Raw genomic sequence first — 12,529 nt, forward strand, 5'->3', positions numbered from 1 at the left:
ACTCCCTCCGTACTCGTAAAGGAAGTCGTAAAAGAGTACACCTTAGCATACATAAATTCTTCCATGCTATATTAATTGTATTATGTTGAAATCCGTATCCATGCGGTTATATGATGATCAATTTAAGAAAATTTGAATTCCATTACATGATGATCAATTTAGAAAGTAGGAGTATAAAATTACCACTAGAACTATTACTCGAGTAGCATTCTTACATAATGACAAATTTGTAAATGCCTCCTTTATTTATTATTGATATTACCATCCAGTATGCATGTATACACTCCCCAATTTATCCATGCAAGTTCTATAACAAAACACACACTGACACACATGTAAGGTGTATAGATAGTCTACAGCTTGCAAGAACATGAGTTATATATGTTCCGATGTATCTATGTCCTTTTTCTTCCATCGGTCGGCCGGCTTGCTAGGCGATGAAGGCTCTGGCGATGCGGCCGTCGGCGCCCTGGGGGAAGAACCCGCCGGCCTTGGCGGGGTCGCCGGAGCCGTACACGACGCCGAGGATCTCCTCGGGCGTGCGGTCGTAGGCGAGCGAGAAGCGGTCGCCGGCGATGATGTTGCCCACGGTCTGCCCCTCCGGCCCCTGCCCCGGCGCCACCACCAGCCCCTCGTCCTTGACCCCCTTCCTCCCCAGCACGTTCCGCAGCTCGGAGATGTGCGCCGTGAGCTCCGCCACCCCGACGCCGTAGCTCGCCACCCGCGACAGCCCGTGCTCGTACAGCAGCGCCCTGATCACCGCGTCCTGCGCCGACTCCACGCCCAACAGCCCCGCCACCAGCTGCACGTACATGCTGTGTGCGTGATCGATGGTGGTAGAGTGATCATGTGCCATGCGCGTGTGTCGATCGGGGTGTGTGCAGCTTTACCTTCCTGGCCTGAGGGGTGAGGAGCCTGGGGTTGGCGCCGACGTAGCCGGTGAGGCCGACGTAGGGGATGATGTAGGAGGCGAGGAGGAAATTGAGGCTGTTCTCGTAGGGGTTGAAGGGCGGGTCCAGCGTCGTGTTCATCGCCGTCTCCACGATCTTGCCGAAGTTCGCCGCGCTGATGTCCAGCAGCGGCCGCGGGAACCCCTTCACGTTCTGCTTGATCGCCCTGCAGGCACGTACGATCAAATTAACACAAAATCGATCAAACGCTTGTGGAACACCGGTTCGATCGAGCTACGTTTGCATCTCCGCTGTTTTTACCTGAGGTGGCCGACTTCTTGGTAGCAGAATTGGGTGGCGATGTCGCGGACGAAGGGGGTGAGGGCGGCGGTCTGGGCACCGACGGGGGCAGGGCCGCCGCCGGTGAGGCTGGCGTCGATGCCGTCGAGGCCGTAGCCCAGCGCCGACCAGCAGAAGAACTCCGCCTCCAGGTACTCCAGGTTCAGCGGGAACTCCAGCAGGTCCACGTCCGACTGCGGCAGCAGACCGCCGCCCACGCCGCCGCCGGTGCCGCCGTAGAACCCCCTGTTCCGCGCCCACTCGTTGTCCATGTCCTGCGCCCGCGCGCCGCCGCCGCCGCACAGCGCGACGAGCGCCACCGCCGCGACCACGGCGAAGGTGACCGGTGCAGCCATGGCTGGGCTAGAGCCTAGAGCTATCTGCCTCAACTGTCCACGAGCCGCGCGCGAGCTGCGACTAGCTTGCACTTGCACACGCCACGACACTGACACGAGGCTGGAGTAGAGGTGAGCTCGGGATGGGGTGCACGTATATAGGCGGGTCGGGGGGCGCGCGGCACGTGCGGGAGGGCGTGACACGTGTGGCCGGGTGAGGTGGATGGGTAGGGGAGTCGCGCAAAGGGTGTGTTGTGCTGTGGCGTCGGGAGAAGGTCGGAAGGACGTGTCGTGTTTGTTTTACACACTCGGTCGCTCTTTTTTCCTTTGTCTCAGAGTTTGAGCTCGGTTGCCGTGAGGATTTAGGTTATGACATGTGCACGGATGGATCGACTGGAGAGATCGATCGGCGAAGGATTCATCCATGTTGTTGCCATGGTGCTTCCGTACGCTCTTATATATTCAAACGCCACTTCAAATGAAAATAGGGTGCAATAAATCAAGGGACTACATAGGATATCCTCTCTGTCTTTGGTGCAGCGTCCGGGCTTCGCACCAACTTTGCCAAGTGTTCGGTTACTCCGATCCGCTGTTCGGCTGAAGACCTGGAGCTGGTTCAGTCCTGCTTTTCCTGCTCGATCTCTGATTTTCCTTGTTCTTATCTCGGCATTCCGCTATCCGTTCGCAAGTTGCCGAAGGCGGCCCTGCAGCCGCTTGTGGATAAGGTTTCCCATCGTCTTCCTCCTTGGAAGGGACGACTCACCACTATGGCCGGCCGCTCTGTTTTGGTCCAATCTATTATCTCCTCCATTCCGGTCCATGTGTCTATGGTGATCGGCCTTCCAGCCTGGGTGATCAAGGCCATTGACAAGAAGCGTCGCGCCTTCTTGTGGACGGGCACGGACTCGGCTCACGGTGGGCAGTGCCGGGTTTCTTGGACGAATGTCTGTCGTCCCAGAGCTTTCGGTGGGTTGGGAATTCCTGACCTTAGGTTGGCAGGTTTTTCCCTGCGTGTTCGCTGGCTTTGGCTCCAACGCTCAGGGCATCCCTACTGGGACGGCCTAAAGGCCCCAGCCGAGCGAGCCGTCTCTGACATGTTTGAGGCGTCCACCTTCTTCGTACCAGGTGATGGTGAGTCGATTCTTTTCTGGTCTGACCAATCGATCTGCGGCCGCTCGGTAGCTTCCTTGGCTCCGGATCTCCTCTTCGCTGTGCCCCCGCGTCTGTGTGGTTCGCGCAAGGTTGCTTCTGGCCTGGCAAACAACGCCTGGATTTCTGACATCCGCGGCACCCTCACTGTCCCGGTCATCTCCCAATTTCTCCTTGTTTGGGATGCGGTGCTCCACATTCAGCTTACGCCGGGTGTCGGGGATCGTCTTTTCTGGCGTTGGACGAGTGACCAGCGCTACTCGGCGCGTTCGGCGTACCAGGCGTTTTTCTTTGGTCAGCACTCCTTTGCTTGTGCCGATCTTCTCTGGCACGCGAGCTGCTAATTGCAAATTCTTCCTCTGGTTTGCATTTCAGCAGCGCTGTTGGACGGCTGATCTCCTCCAGAAGCGCGGCATTGATAGCCACTCGGCCTGCCCCTTTTGCGCTCAAGAGCTTGAGACGGCGAACCACATCCTCCTTGACTGCGTGTTCGCTCATCAGGTCTGGTTATGGGTGTTGTTGTCTACTGGCTGGGCTGCCCTCTCTCCCCTCCGTGGCAGCTGGCTGCAGGATTGGTGGCCATCTTCTAGGGCTTGTTTACCTGATCATCTCTGTGCCAGCTTCGACTCCCTAGTCCTCCTAGTCTCATGGCAACTGTGGAAGGAACGTAACTCCAGGGTTTTTGACTCTGTGCTCTCTTCGGTCGCAGTAGTCCTAGAGTCCATCCTTTCAGAGGCCGGATGTGGTCGTTAGCGGCTGTCGCTTCCTTTGGGGAATTGTTGAGAGCGTAGAGTGGCTCTGCCCCCTCTCGCTGTTTGGAGTAGAGCTACCGTCGTTTCGAGTTCCTTTCCTTTCTTTGTTTTTTATCTTTATTTTTCTTCCTTCCTTGTCATAGGCCGGTCTGGCTGAGTGCGTCGTGTATCAAAATTCTATTCTTCTAATATATTGACGTGTAATCCTTTTGCGCGTTCGCGAAAAAAAATAATCTTAGATCTTGTAGAATTTTCGATCAAATGCAACTACTAACCGCTACTTACAACATAATAGTATAATTGTAATGCACTATGCAACCCGGAACTGATAGTGAATGTCTCCCGTCCACCCATCCAACCCTCATCCTCTGTAGGCAAGAACTGACGCTAATAACATTTTATCAGAATCGGTTTATTAAAAATACTAACACTAATAATATCGATACTGGTTCAGTAAAATACTATTTGATATGTGAAACATCGGTACCGGTTTTTTATATGAACCGACATAGATAGAGATATCGAGCAAATTCAGTCGATCGACTCTTTTAAGGTTGACTCAACCAAAATCATCTTTTGAAGTCTTGATCTATCTCTTTGTCTCTTGTTCTGCCCATTTCCCTCTCGCTCTTTCTCTAGTATCACGCATCCTCCATGCCTCCACCGCCACAGCTTGAACAGCAAGTGCCAACAGTTCACGTCCCCTCTCCTGGTGTGCACAGAAAGAGAGCACGCATTATGGGGGCCCTTCTTCGGATCTGGACGAGGACCTGTTGCCCCACCAGTATGACGAGGGAGATAGACAATGGCTGCGTCTCAAGGGAGATGACGGCAACAAGCTAAGGGAGATCAACGACGGTGTTGGCAGCTCCGCTGGGATAATGATGGTGGGTCCAATTTCATGTTGGTTTCTTGATCTATTGAATGTTGTAGATGGCATTAAGATATTTATTGGACCATTTGTTAATCAATAAACGACAATAATCTCTCTCTTTTTGCTCCACATTGTAAAAATTGCACTCGGTGTGTCGGTATTGGAAAAGTAGTTGATATTTCATATGTACTATTTTCTCTTATGCTTAGTTCTTTTCAGATTATTTACTGAATTGTTGAAACGGATTGTTTGCTCCATGTTTCAAAAAATATATCTTCTCAAAATACTTTCTTCTATTGTATTGCTTGCACCATTTTTATAAAAAATATTTGTTTAATTTTATTTATCAAAATATTTAATTTATCTTCTTGGTCTAAAAAATTAATTTATCTTCTAGGTCTAAAAAAATAATTTATCTTGGATCTATAATTAAGTAGGTAATCCACAACAACAATTTGCTCAATAATCTACTATTCCATACTGAGTCTTTGACGCTGATTTTTTTACCATTGTTTGTCATGCCCTTAGATGGACTGTGAATAGTGGAGAGTGGAGAGCGTTTTGGGTGGGACAATGCAGCAGCTGGGGGTTAAACTAGTGAGGTTTTGGGATGCGATTAATTAAAAGAAACACATGTCGTGTGCCATATTTTCAAATCGGTAATGCCTATTATATTGTTTGGACCGAGAAAACATACTGCTCGATCGCATGATCTTGTAGCGGTGCTGTAGTAGTGGCTGCGCCACTGTAGTCGATCAGAGCCTGTGTAGGTGCGCACTTTGACATGTTACCAGCATGTGGGCGGCTACAGATGTGGGTTGGTGTGGGTTTTCTCCCCTCTAAGTCCTGCAGAAGTGCAGAGAGATGCGGCGCCATCCCACGAAATGTACGATCTATTCGACGGTGCAAAGCAAGAAACGGCGAACAATGACGTGCAGGATATGTTGTGCGGCCGATATCTACCTTTTCTTTTTGGATGCGGTGCCGGATTGGCACATTACAATTTTATTACAACGGTGCCGTCCGTAATAGTGGAGCATTACGCTCCCCAGTATCGTCCAAGCGAAAAGACACGCCACACGTCCACGCTACTGATTGGCTGCCATCTTTCTTGCGAATAAAACATGTGACGAAATGCAGCGCCGGAGGGCATACGACTATACGAGATAAGACAAAGGACACGAAGGACTAAAGGCCCAACTCGTCTGTATATTTGGGCCGAAAGGACTAAAGAAAGCTGGGCTAGATGCTAGGTTTGTAGATGGACTGGGCTAGGCCAAATAATAGCAAAGAATTTTGGGCCCATAGACTTGTCACGGTAGAACAAGTCCCATCTATAAAAGTCTATTATACCTGCCTCATCCCTTACCCTTGGATCGAATCGCTTCCTTCAACTATAAATCAGGTATAGTGTATACCCCATATTAGAAAACCGGTGCGGTTTGCGAAGCGGTTTCTACAGGTGGCCCCACATGTCAGTTCATTTTCTCCTTCCCCGCCTCTCTCTCTCTATCCTCACAAGCAGCAGCGGAGGCAAGACAAGCTGAATCGCCGAAGGACGTGGCTGACAGTGGTGAGGCGGTGCGCAAAGGAAGTCCTAGAGGGTCGCTACCATCTTGGATGCTAAGGAGGCCACCAGAGGTGGCACACAACAAGAACCCATTGATGGTGGCAAAGCTGTTAGAACCCACCAAGGAGTGCGTCCAGGAGTGCGTACTGCCGTTCGCTCCTTCGACAAAGCCATCTGGTTGTCAACAGATGAATGGATGATGCGGCGGCGTAGGAGCTTGGAGGTGGTGGTGCAATGGACTACGAGGTTGGCGTGGCACATGTTGACCATGACGCTGCTCATGGCTAGCATCGAGGAGTACTCGTTGTGAGCTTGCCTCCCGCAGGCGCTCTTCTACGGGTTTCCGTCCGGACAGGACGTTGTTTCTTGCACGGCCATGGTGACCGTGTGAGGCACAGGTTCTTGGGTGAAGCCATGTTTGTGTCCTTTGGTCGACTGGTACATCATTTCCTCCACAACCATGGTGACCACCCACGCGAGGCACGGGTTCTAGGACGAGGCCGTTCTACTGTTCTTCACCATGGTGGATGACGGCATCGTGCCCATCATGTTCTTAGCGTGTGCGCAAATCGGGGACCTCACGGTGGGCCGATCGTCCTCGGATCTGGGCAGAGAGTGACCTCACTAGCTGTTTTGATCCTACCCATCACTGCACACGCCCCTTCGGTTGACCGCCCCTACAGGAACACGTCAAAGGAATTGGTGGAGTGATAACAAACTAGTGGCAAGGAATCAGTGTTGGCAACAACGCTGGAGGGAGGAGGAGATTTTAGGCGTGGCAAGGTCCGCAAGGTATGGCCAGCGTCGTGCACGCGGCATGGAGGACCGGCAGTGGCACAGATGATGGGGCGGCGAGGGATGTTGTGGACTTTGTGGTTGTGCTATTGGCCTCGGGGGAGAGGTGGAAAGGAGAGGAGAGAGGAAGATAGAGAGGAGGGGAATAGAGGAGAGTGACGTGTGGGCCCCATATTTTGGCTTAACGAGTCAACCGCAGGCAATATGCTACGTCAGCAAAAACCGCTTATAAAACCACCGAATGAGTCTATTTGTACCGGCTTTGGAAGATGGGTGAAGCGAGGGAGATGATTTAATCGGAAGCCAGACATTAGAGTCTTTTTTTTAAAAGAACTATGAGAGAGTCAAAATAGACTTATTCCTCTATGAAATGGCACTCAGCACACATCCTTCGGCCCAACGCTGTTTACAAGATTAAAAACCCATGCGCATGCTTAACAGACGGAGACCACTAGCACACCATTGTTAACCTTAAAGAATTCCTACTGGAGTGCATCACTGAGAAAGTGAAAGTATACATCAAGATTCGAACGTGAAGTCACACGCTTGCAAACTCTATCCCCATGCATGCTAAAAATATGGTCCTACCTGGAAAACTAGACATCTAAGGCTGCCTTCGTTTGGAGAACAATGGGAGAATGTTTGTTTCGTTTTCCGCGCGCACGCTTCTCAAACTACTAAACGGTGCGTATTTTGTAAAAAATTTCTATATGAAAGTTACTTTAAAAAATAATATTAATCTATTTTTAAAGTTTAAAATAGTTAATACTCAATTAATCATGCGCTAATGGCTCACCTCGTTTTCCATATCTTCCCAATCTTCTCAATCTCCTCTCCCTCAAATACAGCCTAAATGTTCATCTCACAAACGAAAATCAGGGAGGTAGATATTCTCCAATTTTCAACGTTAGCACCATCAGCACTGCTAGCTGACTGCAACTAGTTGGTGAGAAAAGATCTAACTGGTCACACTCACACATCAAGAAGTGGCTATCAGCCTATCACTAACATACGTAATAAACAACTTAAGTATATAGCTGAAGGGGATCGATTCGATTTATGTGTTCCTCACGTGACAAGCCCAGTGCACCATCCCTCCCTGATCAATCTCGCCAGTTTCTTTTTTCGACGTGACAATCCTGCTGCCTATATACTGGTATAATAGTACTAGAGTACTTAGCTTATTTCGTTTCTAACTTTTCACGCAAGCGGCTGGGGGCCCTGACTGCCTTCGCGGCACTACGTACTGCGCTGGATCGCGAAGCCAAATTCGCGACGGCGTCTTCCGACACAGGGAGTGGAGTCTCTGGGGGCAGAGCAGCTAGCGGACGCCGCCACCAAGTTTGTGTGCGCGGGTACACACGGGGAAGGGAAAGATTAGATCCCGCAAGGCCGCAAGTGGCCCGGCCGCGCGCGAGGCGAAGCGAGATGGAAATGGAATTGATCGCATCGCGTATTTCGCAGGTTGCAGCGTGTGCCGGGAAGGGAGGCCACCTGCTACTAGCCTACGACGACTCCGCGACTGCACGATTCGGAGAAGATACCCGTGGGCGCACGCACAGTCACAGCCGCACACAGCACAGGGAGTGTCCTACACGTGTTCATGTCCTGATCCGACCGACCGCGCGGGCTCCATCATCGCCGCATGCGTTGGTGCCTACTGTACGTCCCATTACTGTCAGAAGCTGGTACACTAGGGACCGTGCAGGAAAGCCGTTTGTGCCGTGGGTTTTCTTTTCCCTCGAGTCGCACACAGGTTGGGTACACACCGTATGCGCGGCCCGGTGCCACGGCTTCAGAGGAGCCCCTTGAATCCTTGATCATGTCAACACTTTAAACTTCGTGCTCAGGTCTGTGGCCGTTCCAAGGATCGCGGATTAACAAACTCCATACGTTTTTTTTAAAAAAAACTGCGGATCCACTGCCTCGGTCGAGCCGCGAGAAAAGCCGAGAACTCAAAAGCAGCAGGAGAACTACGAATTCTTTACTTCGCGTTCTAGACAAGTGGCAAACGTTTACGTCAGTGACGACGAATGCCACGATCGAGGACGCACGCACGCACGCGCCACCAAAACGGCAGGGCGCTCGCGACAAAACCCAGCGAAGCGGGCGCACACGCCCGTCTCCGTATCTCACGCAGTCGGGTTCACATCGTCTGTCATTGGGGCTGACGGCAAACATTGCCGTTGCATGCATCTGTACCACACGTTCTTCCATCAATGGTTGTATGAAGTGGCCCTACCAGAGAGATTAATTAGAGGTCTACTAATCGGTAAGTTACGGCTGTATAAAATTTTAAGGGCAGTAATATATTGACGTAGCTCTTTTGCGTTGAAAAATGTCTAGATTCCTATATGTATTTTTAAATTGTAATATGAGAAATGTCTAGATTTTTCTTTTTTTTCATTTTAATTTCCTTTTTTTAGAAAATTTACGGTTATGTATTAGGAAGAACCCACCTAAAATAATTCAAGATATACCGAGCTTGTTCTAGGCCTGTAGATTATTGTAGTCTCTTCGTATAAAAGAGGATTCTATTTGCTTAATTTTGTTTTGGAGAGAAATAACTAATAATACCGATTAGTAGGCCTCTAATCTCTAATACCGATTTCAGGGCTCTATCCCTGGTTAGAGATTGGGCCACGTGACGTCCTATAAATTAAGCTTCTCCTCCCCGAAAATCTGCCACGTGTCTTCTTTCTCCCCGAAAGTTCGCTGTGATGGACCAACGAAGCTTGATTTTTTCTCGCAAAAGCGCTCGACCCCTAATCCACCCATCCCTCCTCCCGATGCACGCCTCGCCACCCACCGGATCCTCCACCACCCGCGCGCCGCAGCGGACCACCCGCTCATGTCCTCCCTCAAGGCGCGGGCTCGTCTTCTTCACCACCGCCGGCCACCTCGCCCTCCCTTGCGCTCCCTGCCGCCATGCTGCTGCCCTTCCTTGACGCACGGGGTTGTCGCCATGCTGCAGGAGTCACCTCAAGCACGCGATAGCTGTTGCCGATACAAACTTCGGCAAGATCTGTTGAGCCCAATGAAGAGAAGAGCGGCAGTGGTGGCCGTCGACCCGGAGGCCGGATCAGGAGAAGGGAGGGGGCGCTAGCTAGCGGAGGAGAGGAGGCGGCGTGCACGGGTGAGCGATGGCGTCGCGCCGGATCCTCTGTCACCTGCGCGTCATGGCTATGACGCCGCGGCGAACCACCCGCCAACGGCCCGAGGAGCAGGAGGGATTGCAGGAGGTGGAGGACAGGGAGCGCATCGCAGACTTCTCCTCGCTCATGTTGACGGCGCTACTTTGATCTTGTAGACGCAGGCGCCATCGAACTTCCTGCAAAGGAGGCCATATACTGTCCGTTGTCGCAGCGGCACCGCGGCGAAGATGGAGACGCCGAGGAGCAAGAAGCAGATTGAGGAATGGAGACTGGAGAGCAGCGGAGTCGTCGACGACTAGGAGCAGGGACTGGGGACTGGGAAGGACAAAAAAAAAGACTTTATTTAGCTGCAAGCCAGCAACTGAAGACAACGTAAGAGCAAGTTTAATAGTATAACCAACAATCGGCTCCAAATTATCTATAGTCAATTTAATAGCCGATTCATACAATAGTACCTATAAACGTATACTACACAATTCATAGTTGGTCCCACCTGTCATACACACAAGTATCTTAGAGTTCGTGCTGCAACTGGCTACAAATTTGTAGCCCGCTGCTCTTCTCTCTCCTATTATATATTCTTGAAATGTGTCTATAGCTAGCTTATAGTCTGCTATTGTACATGCTCTAAGAACGCTAGATCAATGTACAGACGGACGGCTCTGTTTTTTGCATGACGTTGCCATCTAAATGAAAAAAACAGTGAACATTACATTCAAATAGTGTAGGTGAGAAAAACTAAAGATATTATTATATCATTTGATTTGATTGTGCTCTCAGTTGACACTTACAGGCTCCCATCAGATGGCCTAATCAGCCAAAGAAAAAGCCAAATTTTAAATTTTCAAACTTAATTTTAAGATTGATTTTGAGATATTTTTAATGTAGTTTCTTTTTCAACATTGATTTTTAAGTCACTAAGAACACATTTATAAAAGTTTTATCTACAAATTTATTTTTATTTTCTAATAAACCGTTTTGGCTTATTAGAAAATAAGCCAAACGGTGGAGACCACAGTTCGGCTGCACATACAAGTTGCAATGGGCAGATAAGGACTCTTTGTAATCATTTATCCAGGATATAATTTTTTGATGGAGTATTCAGGATATAATTAAGTAGTAGAAGAGAATAAGGAGGCACCAGTATCTTTTGCTTTAGCTTGAGCTCAACGCAATTCCAAATTTTCAAACAAATAATTAATTCCTTACCCTTCTTTATTGTGCAAATAGAATTTTTTAATGTTATGCACTTTTAGAACGTTATGTTTAAAGAATAAGAAGATAAATTATTTTAAAAAAAAGGATTTTCTTGATTTTTATAGACATGTGGAGGCAGGGGTGAAGCCACACCTGGCTATTGCAAGCGGCCGCGCAAGCTCACTGACAAAAACTCCATTAAATTTATATGTTATTGAATGAATTGATGATGAAATTTATATAACAAATACAAGAAGTATAGTTTGCTTGGGCTCAAAAAATCTTTTTAGCTCCGCCAGGAGATAAAATGAAAATACTCCCTCCATCCAAAAGTCTAAGACCTACTCCCTCCATCCCAAAAGGACTCAATTCTTGGGTTTTCGTGCCTAACGTTTGACCGTCCGTCTTATATGAAATTTTTTTATGATTACTATTTTTGTTATTGTTAGATGATAAAACATGAATAGTACTTTATGCATGACTTATCTTTTAAAATTTTTTTCATATTTTTTTTCAAATAAGACGAACGGTCAAACGTTAGACATAAAAACCCAGGAATTGAGTCTTTTTGGGACGGAGGGATTATTTCTTTTGGCACCAAGACCAAGGAGTAATTAATTTATTTACAATGTGACAAAAGCAATAAACATGCAACCAATAAGTAATAAAATGGTTTATTGGGTTCTGATCAATAATTTAATTTAACACATAATGACTATAAATAGGACTTAAACTTTTGGAAAAACCTAAGAATGGAATAAGTTTTAGACTTTTAGAAGAAGGGAGTAAGTAGTTTCATTACTTTGGTTTCGTTGGAATTTGGAATTTGTGCGCATATATTCGACTTCCAACTTATGTCTATGAATTTAATGTCTCGCTGCTTTAAATTAATATATGAATAAAAGGGCATAGTTTCCATAATTTCAGGCATTAAATAGATAAAGAAATTAAGTGTACTTATCATACCATATCATTTACTCCCTCCATTCCATATTGATTACCATATAACTTTTTCACCAAGAAAAAAAAGGATTAACTTTCCTATATTTCATTTAATGTGAGTATGTGGTAGGGAAAAATCAAGAAACATGCACACTTTAACTCCTCTTAGGCCCCATACATAAGAGCAGGTCCAATTATTGACACATTTTGAGGAGATAAAACAGAAGAGAGAAGAGCAGTGGGCTATAGATTTGTAGCCAGCTGTAGCACAGACTCCCAGATACATGTGTGTATGACAGGTGCGACCAAGTATAAATTGTGTAGTAATGTTTATAGGAGTATATGAATTTTCTACTAAATTGACTATAGATGATTTGGAGTCAGTGGTTGACTATACTATTAAACTTGCTCTAAGAAACGATAGCTTTACTACCTCAAATTCCTACATACATGCATGCATACTCAATTTTCATGCTTAAATGCAATAATATTACACGTCAAACGAAGGGGCTATGATAACATGATGATCAA

General features: G+C 47.9%; 1 protein-coding gene across 1 annotated transcript; it reads right to left on the minus strand.

Annotated features, from left to right (window-relative positions):
• Positions 1 to 216: 216 nt before the first annotated feature.
• On the minus strand, positions 217 to 1,678 carry LOC127771673 (desiccation-related protein PCC13-62-like). The gene is made up of 3 exons (XM_052297599.1): positions 1,212 to 1,678; positions 891 to 1,116; positions 217 to 802 (listed from the first exon to the last, which is right to left on the minus strand). Exons 1-3 carry the CDS (start codon positions 1,583 to 1,585, stop codon positions 431 to 433), a joined length of 972 nt encoding a protein of 323 aa, XP_052153559.1. The 5' UTR covers positions 1,586 to 1,678; the 3' UTR covers positions 217 to 430.
• Between the last annotated feature and the right edge of the window lie 10,851 nt (positions 1,679 to 12,529).

This window comes from Oryza glaberrima, chromosome 4 (genome assembly GCF_000147395.1).
Source record: "Oryza glaberrima chromosome 4, OglaRS2, whole genome shotgun sequence".
NCBI classification, from domain to species: domain Eukaryota; kingdom Viridiplantae; phylum Streptophyta; class Magnoliopsida; order Poales; family Poaceae; genus Oryza; species Oryza glaberrima.